The sequence below is a fragment of the Hippopotamus amphibius genome, chromosome 15, assembly GCF_030028045.1.
Source record: "Hippopotamus amphibius kiboko isolate mHipAmp2 chromosome 15, mHipAmp2.hap2, whole genome shotgun sequence".
NCBI lineage: Eukaryota > Metazoa > Chordata > Mammalia > Artiodactyla > Hippopotamidae > Hippopotamus > Hippopotamus amphibius.
The window spans coordinates 18,153,891-18,173,905 of NC_080200.1; the positions used below are offsets into that span (position 1 = coordinate 18,153,891).

The following is a 20,015-nucleotide window of genomic DNA, read 5'->3' on the forward strand; positions in this document are numbered from 1 at the left end:
CATAGGCCTCTCCCATCTCATCCTTCAGTATACACCAAATAACCCCACATGTTGTCCCTCACTTCCAAACCTTTGCCCAGGCTGTGCTCTCTCTCCAGAATGTCTTTCTTCATCTGATTCTTCCCCTAACCTGTCCCCCTGCCTTTCTGCCAACTCAGGTCATCTGAATTACACCTCTTATGCTCCCAGCCTCCAGCCTCACCTTTTCCAGTCTCTTCCTCACCTTAGACCCATGGGATCTTATCTGACTCTAGATCTGACCATGTCCCTTCTTGCCCACACACCTGTCAGCCTCAAGCACAGCTGCTTGGACCATTTTCAAAGCCCTGGATGACCTATCCCAGTCCAGACCACTCTCAGAACACCTCTATCCTCCACCACAACCACCCCTCCACACTCACACTCAACTTGCTAACATCCTAGAACTTTTCTCAGGTCCTTGAAAAACTGTGCTCTCTCTCTCTCTGTTCTGAGTCTTTCCACAAGGCGCCCTCTCTGCCTCAAATACTTTTTCCTCATTCTTCCATTCTCTGCTTGGATGCCATTCCCTCTCCCAGCCATCACTGTGGATTGTATCCACCCAGTTACAAGCCCCTTGAGGGGAGGGACCTTGTTGATCACTAGTATATTGGTGCTAAATAAATTTTTTATTGTATGAATGAATTAACCAATCAAAGGATGAATGAATGAAAACTATCAATGAGTGGATGGATGGATGGATGGATGGATGGATGGATGGATGGATGGATGGATGAGTGAGTGAGTATGTTCCCTTTCTATGTGCTGAATAGATTTGGAACAGAATAGGCAGGGCCCAAGAAGGAAGTACCTGAAACTCAAATGATGTCACTTTTATCTAAGATACGATTCAATCACCTACACACACATACTCCCCAGGAATTGGCCAATCGTATGCACAATCGTCTGTTCACTCACTCTCCCATTCTACACATCTCTTCCACCACCTTTCTGTGCCCAACCCATGCTGGGGGATGCTGGGGGCCCAGAGATGGCTCAGCCCCACACCCTACCTGGAGGAGCTCTGGATGAAGTGGAAAAGGGAAGCAGAGGCACGTCATGTAATTAGCAAGAAGGTAGAATGTGTGCCAGGAGCAAAGGGAGGTACAGAGAAAGGGCTGCTAGAAGCCAAGGCAGACTTCCAGGAAAAGGCAGTTTTAGAGGAGTAGGTGGGAGTCTAGTCACTCCTCTCCTCTCTGGGCTCTGGACTCTATGCTAGGCCCTTCAGAGGTCTTTCTGACACACAAACTTATCCAATGGCTATCCTGCTCAAACACCTCCCATGGCTCCCTAACACCCCCAAGATAAAACACAAGCTCCTTCACTTTGTACACAGGTGCTCTGAATCCAGCTCCTGTCTCATTTCCCACTTCTCCCCACACGTCATCTTCACTCCAGACACCCCAAGTCACCTGAATGCCCCTGGCACTTTCACACACCTGCACTTTTGCACTTAGGACCCTCTATCTGGGACCTCTCACCAGGAAAACTCCTACGCATCCTTCAAAGCCTAGTTTCACTGATGCCTCCTCCAGGAAACCTTCTCCAAACCTTCTCCCCAGCTGAAACCTTGCTCTGCCATCCTCAGGTCCCTCCTTTAATCCAACCCTGACCACTCAATGCCAGGAGAGGCTGTGTCCAGTCTGCCTCTACAAGGTGCCCAGCAGGAAGCTGTATATTACTGTGGTTGAGAGCTTGGCCTCTGGGCCAACCAGGTCTGGGTTCAAATCCCAGCCCTATCACTAACTATTTGTATAAACTTGGGCAAGAAAATAGAACAATCCTGCCTACCACAAGGCAACCCTACAAATACTCAATGAACTAATGTGCTCCTGGGACACAGTAGGTTCTCATTAAATATTTGTGCACATAAATGAATAACTAATCAGCTGTTGGCTATTTTTACTACTGTGACTATAATTATTGCTCAGTGGTGTCAAGAACTTGTGAAATGAATATCTGGGTCCCCAGCTCCCAGCAAGACCCTGATAGGGAAAAATGAATGCACAGACACCATGGAAAACAGTTTGGTGGTTCCTTGAAAAGTTAGACATAGAGTTCCCATATGACCCCACAATTCTACAACTAGGTATCTACCCAAGAGACACAAAAACATTGCACACACTTGTTCATAGCACCATTATTCATAACCGCCGAAAGGTAGAAACAACCCAAATGTTTGTCAGCAGGTGAATGGATAAACAAATGTGATATATGAATATATCCATACAATGAAATAGTACTCAGCCTTAAAAAGAAATGAAGTCCCAATCATTGTTACAATGTGGATGAACCTCAAAAATAGTAACCTGTGTGAAAGTCAGTTCCAAAAGACCACATCTTGGATAATTCCTTTTCTATGACATATCCAGAAAAGGAAAATCCATAGGGACAGAAAGTATTTACTGGACGAAGAGACAGGGGAATGGGAAGTGACAACTTAATGGCTATGGAGTGTTTTATGGGGGTGATGAAAAGGTTTTGAAACTAGGGAGAGGTGATGGTTGCACAACATTGTGAACACACTAAATACTTTACACTTTAAGTAATTATAAGATGTATGATTTCAGCTCAATTTTAAAAATGAGTATGTAAAAACAAGCTACAATTATATGCCTATATATCCTGCCTTGTCTTCCATAAAACATTTTCACCTACTTTCTCTCTCTATCCCAAATGCCCCTTAGAAGGTGAAGAAACTTCAAGAGGCTCCAAGAGAAGCCATAGCTTTCTCAGGGCCCAGCAGCTGTGTAGGTTTAAGCCCACAGGAGCAACTACCGCCCCGCTCCCCGCCCCGAGATGTGGTTCCAAGGATGCCCTAATGGGGGATGGAACCTAAAACTTGGGACCTGGCCTGTCCAATCTCAGACAGGCAGGCACTGTGGGGCCCGGACACCTTGGGACCAGGAGGCCTAACTCCAGGTTGCTTCTCCTGATTCAGTCCCACCCTTCCCCAGCTGGAGTCTCCCATTGGGCTCCTCCAGTTGGGAGGCCGTGGATATCCTGCCTGTCCTCTCAGGCAGGGGAGGGGAGAGGAGAGGAAGAGGCCTGAGCATGTACTGAAGTGCTAAGCTTGTAATGAGGGCTCTACTCCCTGGTCTGCTTGGGGTCTCACAACCATGCAAGATGACACTCAGAAAACAGATGCTCTGAGATGGTGGAAAGGGGTGGGAAAGAGGGAGAGGGAGAGAAAGAAAGAAAAAAAAAATTCCAAAAAGGCAGAAGAGAAGAAACCCTTATTAACACCTACCTATACTATATTACTGAGTTTTCACAACCACTCCATTTTACAGATCAGAAACTGAAGCCCTGAGAAGCTAGATGAATTGCTGGGTCACACAGCAAGTATGTGTTCCAGCCAGGATTCAAATCCAGCCCACCCAAGTCCTGGCCCAGGCCTCTTCCCACAACTTGGTGCCCATCCTTTGGAAGAGTCACCCCTCCCAGGGCCCAAGTTTCCCTCTATGTTCAGTGGAGATGGTTATTCCCTTACAAACGGAATAATGGGAGACACTGAGGCATGAGGAGAGCAGACCTGGGAAAGGGAAGGATGGCAGCCCCTTCCTCCTTCATAGCTCCAGGGGGCAGCCTTGAAGATGGTCTCCATATGTGTGTTTGCAGAGGCCAAAGCTGAGGCCAGAGGTCCTAAAATTATGGGAGCACTTTATTTCCCATCCCTCCTCTCTCTAATGTCCCCTTGTGCCTCTGGAGATGCCCAGGTACATGCAAGGCCACCCTGAGGCCCCAGAACCACACTTATGAGGAAGATAGTGCTGGACGCAGACACATTCAGCCCTAAATGTCTAGGAGTGAGAATGGGAGAGTCCAGAGGAGACAGCTATGGTCTGTCTAGGGGATCAAAGAGGCTTCCTGGAGGAGGGGGTCATTAGAGCTGCATGTTGGAGGCTGAGCAACAGCTTGCTAAACACATTTGGGAATCCTATACCTTGGGATAGGTGTGGACTGCAGAAGGGAGAAGTAATCCTTCTACATCTTCCTCTCCACCGGTTAGGGTCAGTCTACATGAAGAGGGAAAGGTGCAAGCTGGGATAGCCACAGTGGGAATGTCAGAACTCAAATGATGGTAGTGCCATGGCTTAAAATTGAGCAACAACCATTTAACAAAAGTTTAGGCAAACAATTACCTATCCAAACATGTTTGCTCTGATTTGGGGAGGTGAACATCCTCCCAAAGTTCCTGGGACTTTTAGATATTGTCACACCTTTTCCCACACTGTTCCCATTATCTGTATTGCCATTTTGGCTTTGGTAAACTCCTATTCATCCTTCAAAGCCCCACTCAAATGGCCCTTCTTCTGCCTAGAAGCCCAGGTAGACTCTTGGAGTTGAAGGTTTACTCATCACTCAAAGGCCCAGCTCACCTACCTGAGGCACCCACCAGGGGCTTGATGTAGTCAGGGTGCACCAGAACCACCAGTGGCAGGACAGGTCCCATCCACACCAGGATCACATGGTGCATGTTGTCCAGCACCTTCTTCTCATCTTGGAGGCCTGTCTCATTTGGGAGATACTGCAGGGGATGGTAGGGAAGGGTAGTGAGAAGGTGTACAGCCCTGGCTTCCCCCATTCCTTCCCTCCCACCACTTACCCTGCCCTCAAAACAAGCCAGGAAGGGCTGCATGATAGTGGGTGGCTAGCTACACCTCACTCAGCCTCCTTTCCCTCATCTGAAAACTGGGGCAAAAATCAACTCCCTTTCTAAGGGTAGTTGAAAGGATTAATAAAATAGCAAAGTGAAAGAGCCCCAGCACAAGACCTGACACACACGGCTGGTGTTCAAGAAATAAAAACAGTAACAGTAAACACAACAATGGTAACGTTGGCATTTACTGAGTACTTCTATGTTCGTAATGAAATATTACTAGTCTTGCTCTCTTTAACACACACACGTGCTTGCAGTGTTGGGTGACCTTGAGCAAGCTACTTCACCTCCGTGAGCAGTAGCAGGCTCAGGGCCCAGCATGCCACAAACACAACTTCAGGAATCGTTGAAACAATCCCACAAGGTTATTAGGAATGATTCTATTTCCACATTGCAGATGAGTAAACTGAGACACAGGGAGGGAAGTAGCTTGCTCAAGGTCACACAGGCAGCCCATAGTAGACACAGGCAAGTCCACATTTATGACCACTGCCCCAAACTGCCTCTCCAAAGTTCTCCTCCAAGTTCACCATGAGGCCTGAACCAGGAAGGTCTCCACAACTGTCCCGCAGTTTCATTTAGGCCTGGAAGGGGAATCAGGTGAGTCCAGCAGGGAAGTAGGGGCTGAACTCTGGCCTCAAAAGCCTCAGCACCCTCAGGAGTCTGACTTTCTCTCTTCTGACCTCTGAAGCCCTTTTAGAAAAGTCCAGCCTTTCTCATCCAGAAGCTAGAGGGGCAAGGGTAGAGAGATAAGATCAGGGATGCTGGAGCCATACAGCCTGGGTTTGAACCCAGACTCTGACACTTACAAGCTGTGTGACCTAGGGCCAGCTAGTTAACCTCTCTGTGCCACAGTATTCTCCAGAGAAAAATGGAGACAGTCACTGGACCTACCTTCTAGGATTGTCAAGGGACCCAATGAGTTAATATTTATAAGATGCCTGAAATAATACTCAGAATATATATATGAAATAAGAAATGAAAGAAAAGGGTTGGAATCCTTACCTGGGAACACACCATTAAAAAGAATGAGAGAGTGTGTGAAACCACACTGGAGGGCAGGTGAAGCAACAAAATCTACAAGGGTGCCCCGCCTCCCACCCTGGGATTTCACAAGCACTGGTACCTGTTGCTACAGAATAGCCTGGAATTATGCAGAGAACTTTGGAGTCAGCTCTGCCTCATCCAAGCTGTGTAATCTTGGGTAAACTGCTTGCCCTCTCTGAACCTCAGTCTCACTCAGATCCTGTAAAATTGGTCTGTTCGTGGCTCCAACCAGATCCTTGGGAGGATGAGGGAAGCCAGCAGGTTCATCATCCTTACTAAACACCTGTACCTGCCCTGCCCTGCCCTGCCGCCCTGCCTGGCCAACCTGCCCGGCCGCGCTGCCCGGCCAACCTGCCCGGCTGCCCTGCCCGGCCAACCTGCCCGGCCACACGCACCATGCCTAGGTGGCCCAGCAGCCAGTTGCGCCGGGGCGGCTGGGGGAAGCAGCGCAGTCGGCGGCAGGTGATATAGAAACGCCAGCAGAGCCTCAGGAACTGCAGCAGCAGACGGAAAAGGAAGAACAGCAGGGAGAGAAGGAGCCCGGACAGGGCATACAAACGGAACGCAGTCTTCTCCAATCCCAGGAGGTGCAGCAGGTGTTCTGCGATGGGCAGCATCCTGGGGGGACACATGGGGATTGGGTCAGTGCAGGTGGTAACCACCGTCCGGCCACACATGTGCCATACACATGATGACCTGTGGAGTCAAGCATGATGTGCCTAGCACATGGTAGGCACTCAGTACATGTAAGTCCCGGATGCCAAGGATGCTTCTTCCTCAAGCAGTGACCTCCAGCCAGCTGGCCCCACCCACATGCCCTCAGCCTTGACTTTGCAGGGCATCCCTCCCGACTTCTCTGCCTGACTTCTCTGCCCATGCACAGCTGGCCAGAGTGTTGGAAAATTAAAACAAACGCCCTTCCCTCCTCCCTGCCAAAAGCAGCTCTCAGCTAGCGACCAACAGCATTGCTGGATAAATACTCCAGCTCCTTCTTTCCGGTGCAATGATCCTGAGGTGTGGGTTCTACACAACCTACTAGAGCTCCCCAGCAGGATTAAACTCCAGCTGCCCACAAGAGAAACTTTCTCTATTAGCTGTCTCCTTTCCCCTGTTTTACTTCCCTCTTCTTCATCTTCTTTTTTTAATTCACACGATATAAAATGAACCATTTTAAAGTGACCAATTCAGTGGCATTAATACATTCACAATGCTGTGCAACCACCACTTCTATCTAGTTCCAAAACATCTTCATCACCCCAGAAGGAGATCCTGTCCCCATTAGGAGTCCACTTCCCTCTCCACCCACCCCTGGCAACCACTAATCTCTTTTCTGTCTCTATGGATTCACCTGTGCTGGACAGTTCATATAAAGGGAATCATAGGGGCTTCCCTGGTGGTGCAGTGGTTAAGAATCTGCCTGCCAATGCAGGGGACATGGGTTCGAGCCCTGGGCTGGGAACATCCCACATGCCACACAGCAACCAAGCCCATGCACCACAACTACTGAGTCTGCACTCTAGAGCCTGCAGGCCACAACTACTGAAGCCCACGTGCTGCAACTACTGAAGCCCACACGCCTAGAGCCTGTGCTCCGCAACAAGTCACCGCAATGAGAAGCCCACGCACTGCAACGAAGAGCAGTCCCCGCTCTCCGCAACTGGAGAAAGTCTGTGCACAGCGATGAAGATCCGATGAAGCCAAAAATAAATAAGTAAATAAATAAATAAATAATAAAATAAATCTTTAAAAAAAAAACGTTAAAAAAAAAAAACCGTTAAAGGGAATCATACACTGGGAACTTTCATGTCTTTTGTGGCTTCCTTGACTCAACATGATGTTTCCAAGACTCATCCACCTTATAGCACGTATCAGCACTTCCTTTCTTGTACTGCTGAGTAACAGTCCACTGTAAGAATGTATCACATTTTGTTTATCCATTCATCTGTTGGATATTTGGGCTTTCTCCACCTTTTGGCTACTGTGAAATGTGCCGCTGTGACTATGCATGTATATGTATTTGTTTGAGTCCCTGTTTTCAATTCTTTCAGGTTCACTTCCTTCTCCCTTACTGGTCTTTTCTGTGATCACTTCCCAAATAAACTACTTGCACTCAAATCCTTGCCCTAGTGTCAGTTCCTGAAGAAACCAAAAATAGAGTGGGTGGGTAGCAGTAATATTAATAACACGGTGACCAGGTATGGAGCACTTACTCTGTGCCATGCACCACCATCAGGGTGGTGCCTCATTTCACAGAATCTTAAAGGTAGGTCCCATCATTCTCTCCATTTTCAAGACAATTCAAACTCACTGCCTCCAGTTCAAGGGAGACAGAATCTGGCAGAGGTCCCCTGAACCCCCTGCAAGGCCAACCTCAATTACTTTGAGGGCCCATGGATCTCACACACCAAGGAGATTGCTGAAAATGTGCAGGTTCTTCTCTCATCAATCTTTTCCACTCAGTCCTATGGGCCAAGCATTCCCTCTGTGCCCTGACTTCCTTGCACAACACAGTTAAAGGAACCCTGCACTGCAGGTCACCTGTGTCCTCAACCCCCACCCATCCCTGCCAGTGGTGCTCCCCCCTCCCCATAGGGCCCCCGACTCACTGGCTCTCCCACCAGCTGAAGTCCAACCACATCATCCAGGCAGAGGTGAAGTTTCTATTGGTTGCTGTAGCCTGCGAAAACAGCTGGGTGGGTCATTACCAAATGTGGAGGACCCAACTAGAATGGTCTGACTTACAAGGCAGATGACATGACCACTCATTAAGATGGCTACTGTCAAAGAAAGAAAGTAAGAAAATGGGACTTCCCTGGTGGCACGGTGGTTAAGAATCTCCCTGCCAATTCAAGGGACACAGTTCGAGCCCTGGTCCAGGAAGATCCCACATGTCATGGAGCAACTAAGCTCACGTGCCGCAGCTACTGAGCCTGCGCTCTAGAGCCTGTGAGCCACAACTGCTGAGCCCATGTGCTGCAATTGCTGAAGCCCTCGCCCCTACAGCCTGTGCTCGGCAACAAGAGCAGCTACTACAATGAGAAGCCCGCGCACCTCAGCGAAGTGTAGCCCCCACTCTCCACAACCAGAGAAAAAAGCCCACGTGCAGCAACAAAGACCCAACACAGCCAATAAAAAATAAATAAAAATAAACAAATAAATTTATTTTTTAAAAAGTAAGAAAATAACAAATGTTGGCAAGGATGTGGAGAAATTGGAAACCTATGCATTGCTGGAGGGAGTGTAAAATGGAGCAACCATGCTGAGGAAAACAGTATGGTGGTTCCTGAAAAAATTAAACATAGACTCACCATATGTTCTAGCAATCCCACTTCTGGGTAGATCCCCAAAAGAAGTGAAAGCAGAGACTCAAACAGATATCTGTACATTCATGTTCACGGCAGAACTATTTGCAATAACCCAAAATGTGGAAGCAACCCAAGCATCCAACAATGAAAGAATGGGTAAACAAAATGTGGTCCGTTCATCCAGTGGAATATTACGCAGCCTTAAAAAGCAAGGAAACGGTAACACATGCTGCATCGATGAACCTTGATGACATTATGCTAAATGAAATAAGCCAGACACAAAAAGACAAACAGTGTGTGATTCCACTTATATGAGGTCCCTGGAGTGGTCAAATTCATAGACACAGAAAGGTGGTTGCCAGGGTCTGGAGCAGAGGGAAATGGTGAGTTAGTGTTTAACAGATACAGGGTTTTAGCTGCAGAAGATGGAAAAGTTCTGAAGATGGATGGCAGTGATGGTTGCACAACAATGTGAATGTAATTAATACCACTGAACTACACAATTAAAATGGTTAAGATGATAAAGGTGATGTGTATTTTACCACAATTAAAATCTTTTTTAAAATACAGAAAGCCTGGTGTAGGCAATATGCCCCCTGGATGGCTGGATGGCAGAGGGGGAGGGACGGGGAACAAGAAACCTTCCAAAATCAAACACAGGGAGCCCCAAGTCACAAGTCCCAGGCACATGCGCTGAACTAGGGCCACTGATGTGCAACTGAGCCGCCTCTCCCATGGGCAGCTCCAGGTGACACACTCCATAGGAAGCAGCTGTGGCTATTTATTTCTTTACCAGTTTAACAATGGGTAATGATTTTCCCCAGTAATACTGGGGAAGCCAGCTAGTGGTTACTACTAAGAATTGTGACCTTCCTCCGGCTTCCACAGGCCGGGACTTCCACTAAATGTTCTACATGCTTTTCTTCAGCATTCTGTTGGCAAATCATTTCTGAGCCCCTGCTATGTGTGACTCTGTTCTGGGCGTGGAGATGTAACGATGGCAGCACAGACATGGTCCTGGCCCTTAGGGGAGGTGACCACTTACAGACATGCTAGGACACCACATAAAGGCTACATGTTGTGAAGAATGTAAAGTGGGGATATGGGAGTGGCTGGATATTGGCCCCCCCATCAATACCCCATTCTAATCCCTAGAACCTGGAAATCTGACCTTATATGGAAACATCTTTGCAGGCGGGATTAAGGTAAGGATCTAGAGATGGGGAAATCATCCTGGATGGTCCAGGTGGGTCCTACCTGGAATCACAAGTGTCCCTCAAAGAGAGAGGCAGAGGGAGTCGAGGACCCAGGTTCAATCCTTGGGCAGGGAACAAAGATCTGGCAAGCCACACAGCGCACGGCCAAAAAAAAACGAGGCAGAGGGAGATTTGACAGACAGGAGAGAAGGCCGTGTGAAGATGGAGGCAGGCACTGGGGTGATGAAGCCACAAGCCAAAGAATGCCTGGAGCTCCCAGAAGCTGGAAGAGGCAAGGAAGGATCCTCCCCTAGAGCCTTCGGAGGGAGTGTGACCCTGCCAACATCTGGATTTCAGACTTCTGGCCTCCAAATCTGTGAGATGATAAATTGTGGTGTTGTTGTGTTTTTTAATTTTTTTTATTTATTATTTTTTGGGGGGTACACCAAGTTCAATTATCTGTTTTTATACACTTAACGCCGTATTCCCTCCCTCCCTCAACTCCCCCCACCCCTCGAGTCCCCCCCCCTCCTCCCCATCCCAGTATTGTGTTGTTTTAAGCCACTCAGTTCATGGAAATTTGTTACGGCAGCCACAGGACACCAACACACAGAGTAAGAGGATGGGGAGAAATTCTTCTAGATGAGGTGGTCCACGAAGGCCTCTCTGGGGAGGGATATCTGGGCAGAGGCCCGAGTGAAGAGAGGACCTACATGAAGGGGGCTTTCTTACTAAATATGCACACACACACACACACACACACACACACACACACCCCATAAGCAGCTGGGGTCTAATCCTAACTCCTCCACTGACTGGCTCTCACAGTCACCCCCAGTTTCCCCATATGGAACTGGGGGTGGCTGAAGAAATCATCTCTGGGTCCACCATGGTGTGACCTTTCCTGTGGGTGGTCTGGAGTGGAGGGTTGGGGTGGGGGTCACCATCCTGGCAGGCCCAAGACTTCTGGGGGGTGGGGTAGAGTCAACATATTCAGCCAGCAGGCCCCATGGGTCACCTGGCTGTAGCTTGATTCCCACCCCATCCACTACAGACACCTTTCTAGAGGCCTGCCATTCTCCTGCTCTAACTCCCTCCATGACTCCTCACTCCCCCAGCCTGGTATCCAAACCCTGCCCATCCTCCACCTCAGCCACAAAGATCCCCTTTCTCAGTCTGTTTTGGATCCCCATTTCTTCAACCAGTTTGTAAATGCTGGTGTTCCTTAGAGCTTGGTCCTGGATGGTCTTCTCCTATCCCTCTGTGCACATCTCCTGAGGATCTCACCCCCTCCCATGGCCTCTGTGACCCATACCTCGGTGGCCCCCTTGATAGGTCCAGCCACCTCTTGGATATCCTCCCAGGGGTATCCCCCAGACCCTCAGATTCACCTCACCTCCTACCTCCCTCCTTCTTCCTCTATCTGATCTGTTGCTGGCTCCTGACAGTTGTCCACCCTAAACATCTTTCACATCCATTCATTTCTCTACATCCATCATCCCAACCCATGGTCTCCTCCCACTGGTCCCCTGAGTCCCATCCTTGGCCCCCAGCAGTCCATTATCCATACAGCAGCCAGAGGGCTTTTCCTAAAATTAAATCAGACATGACCTTGCACTTCCTCCTATGGCCCCTCCATTACACAATTCTGACTCCTTTCTATGGTCCCCAGTGCCCTGTGTGGCCTGCCCCTGCTGACCCCTCCAACCCTGTCTCCTACCGCTCTCCCCCCCACTCACTCAACTCCGGCCACTCCAGCCACAGGCCGGGTTCATTCCTCCCTCAGCATGCCTTTCCCTCAGCTCTGCTCATGCTGACTTCCCCTCATCCTCCAGGCCCAGCTCTGCCCCGACAGTCCATTTTGCACTACAATCATCCACCTCCCTTCTTTTGCTCTCAAAAGAATTATTGAGCACCTAATGTATGTGGTGACTTTCACAGTCGTGCATGTCTTTCATCTTTCCAGTAACCCTCAGAGGAAGTTGGGGGACTTTTTAGTGGAGTCACAGCAAAATCTCCTACCGCCACCCAGGAAAAGCCCAGCTGATATCCTGACCAAAGAAATGTCTTCCTGAAGGATTGAAATGGAAAGGTATTGGAACAAGATAAAATGCAAGACCTGGAAAATGAGTCTCTGCTCCAGGTGGGTGGGTGCATGGGGAGGGCTAGAGAAACCCTGTGCCCACCTCACCATCCCTTAGCCCAGTAGCGGGCTGCAGTCTTTCCCAGGACAGACACCAGCTCCACTCTTAGCAGGAAAAACACATGCTGTGGGTCCCCAACTGGCTCTCACCCTGGGAGCCTCAGTCTTCCCATCCACAAAATGGGAATAATAGAAAGAGGTCCATCTGATGCTCATGGGAGGAGCTCGATAAATAGGTATATTGAGGAAGTCCTCTACTTTCCACAGCTGGGCTCCTCCCCTCAAACAAGAGCACATCTGTCCAACTTCCCAAAAGAAAGTGCTACAAAAAGTTTGGAGGTGGTGCAGCTGCTGTGGGAAACAGTTTGATGGTGCCACAAAACCTTAAATATCGAATCACCCCATGACAGCAATTCCACTCCTAGGTGTATACCCAAAAAAATGGAAAACAGGGACTCAAGCAGATACTTGTGTACAAATACTTATAGCAGCACTATTCACAATCACCAAAAGGTGGAAGCAACCCAAATGTATATCAACTGATGATGGATAAATATCATATGATGTATCTATACAATGGAATGTTATTCAGCCATGAAAAGGAATGAAGCACTGACACGTTACAACACGATGAACCTCAAAAACTTCATGCGGAGTGAAAGAAACCAGACACAAAAGGCCATATATTGTAAAATATGGTTTATAGGAAATATCCAGAAAAGGTAAATCCATAGAGACAGAATGCAGATTTGTGTTTGCCAGGGGCTGGGGGAGGGGGGAGGGGGAGTGACTGCTAGTGGGGATGGGGTCTCCTTTCGGGGTGATGGAAATGTTTTGGAAATAGATCCATGTGTTAATTGCACAACATGGTGAATGTGCTAAATGCCACTGAATTTGTTCACTTTAAAATAGTTATATTAGGTGAATTTTGCCTCAATTTTTTTAAATGCAAAAAAAAAAAAAAAGTTTTGCGGACCCATGAGAAATTTATCATAGTGGCTGCCTCTGGAAGGAGCCTGGAAGAACTGGGGGCAGGGTTAGAAGGGAGACTTACCTTTCCCTCTCCATCTTTGGGGACTTTTTGATTTTCTATACCCTGAGCACATATTGACCATTTAAAAGTGTTTTAACTATTAAAATTAATCAGTGAATTGTACAACCCAAAGACAGAACTCTAGTGTAAACTATGGACTTTAGTTAATAATAATGTTCTATATTGGTTCATTAATGCAACAAATGCACCACACAAAGGGGCGGGGGGAGGAGATGTTAATAACACGGGAGTTGAGGGGGTGTGTTGGAACTTATACTTTCTGGGTAATTTTTCTGTAAACTGCTCAAAAAGGAAAGTCTGTTAAAAATTAATTGATAGCACAGGGAACTATATTCAGTATCCTGTGATAAACCATAATGGAAAAGAATATTAAAAAAGAATGCATATGTATGTATAACTGAATCACTTTGCTGTACAGCAGAAATTAACACAACATTGTAAATCAACTATACTTCAATTAAAAAAAGCAATTAGTTGAAATTAATGAAAAATGAATTGAGATACTTCAATGAGGGGGCCATGTTTGGGGATGCAGGCAGTTATTCCCTTTCTTGATCTGGGTGCGAGTGACAAGTTTGGGTTCAATTCGTGAAAATCCCAGTTCTAGAATGTGCACTTTCCTGTATATATATATTACACTTCAACTTAAAAAATTAAAAATAAAATGAAGGGACTTCCTAGGTGGCACAGTGGTTAAGAATCCACCTGCCAATGCAGGGGACATAGATTTGAGCCCTGCTCCAGGAAGATCCCACATGCCATGGAGTAACTAAGCCCGTGTGCCACAACTACTCAGCCTGTGCTATAGAGCCTGTGAGCCACAACTACTGAGCCCATGTGCTGCAACTACTGAAGCCCACGTGCCTAGAGCCTGTGCTCCACAACAAGAGAAGCCACCACAATGAGGAACCTGTGCACCACAATGAAGAGTAGCCCCCACTTGCCGCAACTAGAGAAAGCCCGTGTGCAGCAATGAAGACCCAATGCAGCCAATAAATAAATTTATAAAAAAATAAATAAATTTTAAAAAAATAAAATGAAGAGGTGTTTGGGGATTACATTATCCTTTAAAATGCATTTTTGGATTCAAATCATAGCTCTGCCCCTTCCCAAGTAAGCAGCCTGGAATGAGTTCAAGTCTCCACTTGCTTCCATTTTCCAGTCTGTGAAATGGGTTAATAATAATAGGACCTACCTCCTAAGGTTGTTTGGGACACTTCAGTGAGATGAGGTTTGGCACATAGCATGCAAAATTTCAGCCATTATTCCTATTTCTAATACAATATTTTATAAAAGTGAGAGAAATTCAAGGCCGACACTCTCAGGATGCCGTGAGAGGCTGGCACGCCCATTCCTCTCAGCACCAGCCCCCAGTCTCATCCCAGAAGCCAAGCAAGGCCCCCAGCAGCCCCACCCTAGCAGAGGTGGCCCTGCCCGCCCTACTGGGGCGGGCATTATCTGAAGATGAAGGTGCCAGTGACAGGCTCCGAGGCCAGCCCACGCCCACGGAGCACTGGTTTGTCAGGTTAGCCCAGCCACCATACAGGGACTCATCATACAAGGCATATGGACTCCTGAGAAGGAATGCAGTAACGTGGACTCTGGCCCACGAAACCATATATCTGCCTCTCCTTGAACCACAGGCACTGTACGTACTACCTCTACCCCCAACATGGTGGCCCGACAGCCAAGCACCCAACACTGGCCCCACTGCCCTACATCCCAGCCCTGCTCACCATTCCCTCTAGCAGCCTGTAGTCAAGACAGCCTGCCTCCTTAGCTGGCTCTCGGTACCCCCTTAGACCCCCGTCTATACCAAATGGCTGTCGCACCCAAGACTCATATTTTTCCAAAGTGCCAGACCCCGAAAGGTATGAGCCGGGAGGGGGCCTACCCAAATTCCTGGGGTTCTGAGAAAGAGTTTCGGGGCAGTTATGAAGACGGGGCCAAGTTGGCAGACCAGGATGTGGAGGGGGGAGTCTCACCACAGCTTTGGGCATATTGTAGGCATTTATCTGCTGCTTCTTTGGCCCAAAGGAGATCCTGGCAGAAAAAGAAGCTTAAAAACTGTCCGTAACCTAGATCATTCCAGGGCTGCAATTGTCTCCACCCATCATCTCCATCAAGCGTGGCCATGCTTGGATGTGCACCTCGGAAAGGACTCCATGGAGCTCTGCCTCTTAGCTGTGTGACCTCAGGTGAGTGTCTGCACCTCTCGGAACCTCAATTTCCTCATCCGTAAGACAGGAACCATATTACCCACCTCGTAGGGCTAAGATGACGATTCGGCATTTTTTAATCTGCTCAGCTCAGTGCTTGATCAAGGACAGTAAGTCCTTGATCAAAGATACTTCTCATGGTTATTGGTACTGCTATAGCATTCATTGTTGTTAGTCTGTCATCCAGGATTTCAAGAATCGAGCCCAAGTCTTGCCAGGGAGATGGAGTCCCATCGCATCTGAATGACTCTTGGAAGTCTCCAGAGTCATCCAAGCCTCTCTGAGAATACCAACCCAGGTCACAGCTGGACACTAGCCCAGAGCTAATGTTACTGCTCAGAAACCCAAGCTGGCCTATGCAGAGAGGACGGGGCCATCGGAAAGTGCCCAGGGTTTTGAGGTCAGCCAGGGCTGGTTTGTTCAAATCCCAGCTCCCCCACTGTCTCCCTCCCACCTCCAGCCTGAGACTTATCAGCTGGCAAGCCTCAGTTGCCTTGCATGGTCCAGGTTGGCCAGCCACCCTCTGGTCCAAGGCAGGTGGGCCAGGCCCCTGGGACACCCAGGGAGCATTATTTCAAACAAATATCCAACAAACATCAGCTGGGACCAAATGCAGGACCTCACGCCACCCTCACAGCCAACTGTGGGGACCCGGGCAGGCATCGTCTTTTAATAGAGGGTCCCTTGGAGGCTCTGTGCCCACGATGGGTGTAGAGGAGCTGTGAAGGCGGCAGGACTACAAGCCTAAGGTTCATCAGTGAGACACACAGTCTCCCCTTTAAGACAAGGTGGAGTGGTGACATCCCAGTGACCCCAGCCTCTTAAGGAGGCATCACAGGGCTGGGCTTGGATCCGTTTAAGATGCCTTGATGAGGAGGGATGCCTTCTTGAGCCCCTCGCCACCATGGACACCCAGAGAAAATGATACACCCAGGACCCCGAGGCGCACACAAAGAAACTTCGCACAAACGCAGCGACGGTCGGGGACACACACAAATACATACACCCCCCAGGATCCCTCACAGGCAGTCCCATCCTGGGTCCTGGGGATCCCCGGGGCCGGCTGTGCCCCTGCCTTCCGCCGTGCGCAGACCCCCACACCGACCAGCCCAGGAGCTGGTGCACCTCGGGTTACCGCGCAGAACTGCGGCCGCGCTCAGGTTACAGCCGCCCCACCGCGCGCGCGCTCACCCTGCGGGTCTCGGCCTCCCGCCCTCGATCCGGATCCACCTGAACCGCAACCTCTGACTGCGCCGTCAGGCGGCCCAGCCCTTTAACCCAGACCGGCTGGCCACAACAAGAGGCCCGCCCCTGTCACGCCCCCGATCTCAACAGCCTCTGGGCGGGGATCGAGGCGCGGCCCCCAGAGACGGAGAAAACGAGAGACAACAGACAAGGAGGCATGGAGAGGGAGAGAAATGGAAAGACAACAGACCCTGAGTTGGAGAGAGTGACAGGTGGGGAGATGGAGAGAAAGACACAGAGATAGAGAACGAGACAGGCAAAGAGACAAAGACTTAAGATACCCAGAGGCCCCAAACCATCAGACTTCCTGCCACCCTGACTCCCTTCAGTGCCCAGATCCCCCTCTGGACCACTCTCTAGCAGCCTCCTCCCACACCAGCACCCCTCATGGCCCCCAATTCAAGGCCTGTTCCCAAGCTGGGACAGGGGTCCCTAAGCCAGCACCCCTGGTGCCCCACAGACCCCCAGAGCCTCCTCTGGGACTCCCAGGAAACCTGAGACTCCACTAGCCCTTGAGAACCAGGCCTTCTGCACCCTCTGGCTCTTGGGTCCAACCCACCAGCCTGGAGCTCTGCAACCAGCCTCTCCCTCCAGGAAGACCTCCAGCTTCAACAAGCACCACAGGGACTTCCCTGGTTGTCCAGTAGGTAAGACTCCGTGCTCCCAATGCAGGGGTCCCGGGGTTCAGTCCCTGGTCGGAAACTAGATCCTGCATGCATGCCGCAACGAAAGACCCCACATGCCGCAACTAAGACTGGGCACAGCCTAAATAAATAAATAAGTAAATAAATATTTTAAAAAACAAGCACCACAGACTTTTTCTGCTCCTCCCACTCCACCCATCCCCTGCCAGCCACTTTGACCTTGGCCAGCCCATCTGCTCCGGATGTGCCCAGACAGAGTCAGTTCTGCCCCCCTGGACATGAAGCAGATACCATTCCCTGGTTGTTGAGTGGGCGGCTGACCTGGGCAAGTGGGCAGACAGGTGGGAGGACTCACAGCTGGCCACCAGCTCCCCACCATCTCCCCAGGACCAAGCAAACGACCTTGCACATAGCAAACAGCCAAAAATATCTGTCAAAGGCAGGGCGGACACTGGAGAACAAAGGCCCAAGCTTTTACTGCAGGTCCATCTAGGGAAACTGAGGCACAGGCTGCAGGCTTGAGGAGAGATATGACTGTCTAGGTTCAGGCAAGGGCCAGGTCAATCAGAGAAGCCTGAAGCTATCAGAAGATAATGCTCCCCTCTCATTGAGTTCCAGAGTTAAAACTACAGAAATCATAAAGAAGGTGAAGAAAGGACAAATAAGTTCAGATTTTTTTCCCCCAAGGTGACCATTGCAGAGCCTTTTGATTTATCAAAAAATAAATTCTTGAAGCAGTTACAGACTCAGTGCCTGGCAGGTGAGCCAGTCCTGGCTCAGGGGGCCAACCAGGCAGGAGGTCTGGTTAGCCTGGTGGAAGGGCCAAGAGATGGAGCAGGCCCAGAGCAGTGCTGGACTCTCAGAGGACAGCAACAGGGACCAAGGTCAAATGCAAAGCCATGTATCACAATGGTTAGAGTGTGGGGCAGAAAGTTCAAATGACTTCATCACTTACTCACTATGCGCCCACCTCAGAAGCTCGTCAGAATGCTTTAAGGCAGCCTTTCTTACCCAAGGCAATTCTGCCCCCCAGGAGACACTTGGCAATGTCTGGAGACATGTTTGGTCATCACACCTGGGAGCTGGGGGGCTATAGGCAACTTGTGGGTAGAGGCCAGGGATGCTGTTAAACACCCTACAATGCACACACAGGAGAGCCTTCCACAACAGAGAAAGTCTACAAGGCCCAAGTTGAGAAACCCTGCTTCAAGGTGTAAGGAGCGCTTTTGTTTGGCAGCATACAGTAAGTACGACATAAGTGCTGACTGCTGTTATTAACTACCAGGGAGCTTCCAGCCTCCTCCCTCACCAGCAAATCCTGATTGCTAACTCCATGTCCTAGTTCAGGGAAAGCAACAACTTCCCAACCCAGTCCATGTGCAATGTCCAGTTGGGTAAGTCCTGTTTAGCCTGGCTCTGTCTCTCCTTGAGACTGAGATCTCGTTGAGAGTGCCCCTGCCCAGGATCAGCTGGTGCTAGGCTGGGCAGAGATTGGCTCAGAATTAGTCTGTGCAACAGTGGTGCGCCCACTGTGCTCCAATCATTGTTTTAGGTGCTGGGAATATGGTAGAGAATAAAAACAGACCAAATCCCTGTCCTTGTAGAAAGAGATTTAAGTGGGGAAATGGATACAGATATTTCCACCAATGAAGGGATATAACACACAGTTTTGACATGAGGTAGAAGGGATTCTACTATATGAGGTTGGGCATCAGGTGCCTGGCTGAAACCTGAATAACAAGAATAAATGTTGAATCATGCTGTTTATCTTGAATATACACAATTTTTATTTGTCAATTATACCTAAATAAAGCTGGAAAAGAAATTTTGAATGAATAAATGAATTTTTACAAGTCTGAACATTACAGAAAATGCTCTGGCTCGTTCCCAGGGTCTGATACAAATATCCTTAGCTATTAAGCCTGGTTATTTCATTTCATTTCATTTCATTTCATTTTAGAGCAGAGAAAGGTTTATTGCGGGGCCAAGCAAGGAAAACCAATGGTTCATGCTGAAAAAAAAAAAAAAAAAGAACTCAAGCCCAGTAATTTTATATGGCACGTGGAGAAACGTTTTCTACTCATTTTCTTTTTTAATTAATTTATTTATTGGCTGCATTGGGTCTTCGGTGCTGTGCATGGGCTTTCTCTAGTTGTAGTAAGCAGGGGCTACTCTTTGTTGTGGTGCGCTGGCTTCTCATTGTGGTGGCTTCTCTTGCTGCAGAGCAGGGAGTCTAGGCTTGCGGGCTTTAGTAGTTGTGGCGCGTGGGCTCAGTAGTTGTGGTTTGCGGGCTCTAGAGCACAGGCTCGGTAGTTGTGACGCATGGGCTTAGTTGCTCCACAGCATGTGGGATCTTCCCGGCCCAGGGCTCGAACCCATGTCCCCTGCATTGGCAGGCGGATTCTTAACCACTGCGCCACTGGGAAGCCCTCTACTCATTTTCTATTTTATGTATTTATACTAAATGAGAGATTTGTTTTG

General features: G+C 48.9%; 1 protein-coding gene across 2 annotated transcripts in view; it reads right to left on the minus strand.

The window, feature by feature from the left end:
* LOC130836614 (ultra-long-chain fatty acid omega-hydroxylase) overlaps nt 1–16,895 on the minus strand; it is a 29,696-nt gene extending 12,801 nt beyond the window's left edge. Inside the window, exons 1-3 of one of the 2 annotated variants that reach the window (XM_057708930.1) lie at nt 16,837–16,888; nt 6,284–6,346; nt 4,405–4,549 (exon numbers count right to left, since the gene is read on the minus strand). In XM_057708930.1, the coding sequence (XP_057564913.1) occupies nt 4,405–4,498 (94 nt within the window). In that variant the 5' untranslated portion in view covers nt 4,499–4,549; nt 6,284–6,346; nt 16,837–16,888. Of the gene's footprint in view, nt 1–4,404; nt 4,550–6,123; nt 6,347–16,836 lie in introns of both variants that reach the window. The other variant, XM_057708929.1, reaches the window with a different exon arrangement.
* Between the last annotated feature and the right edge of the window lie 3,120 nt (nt 16,896–20,015).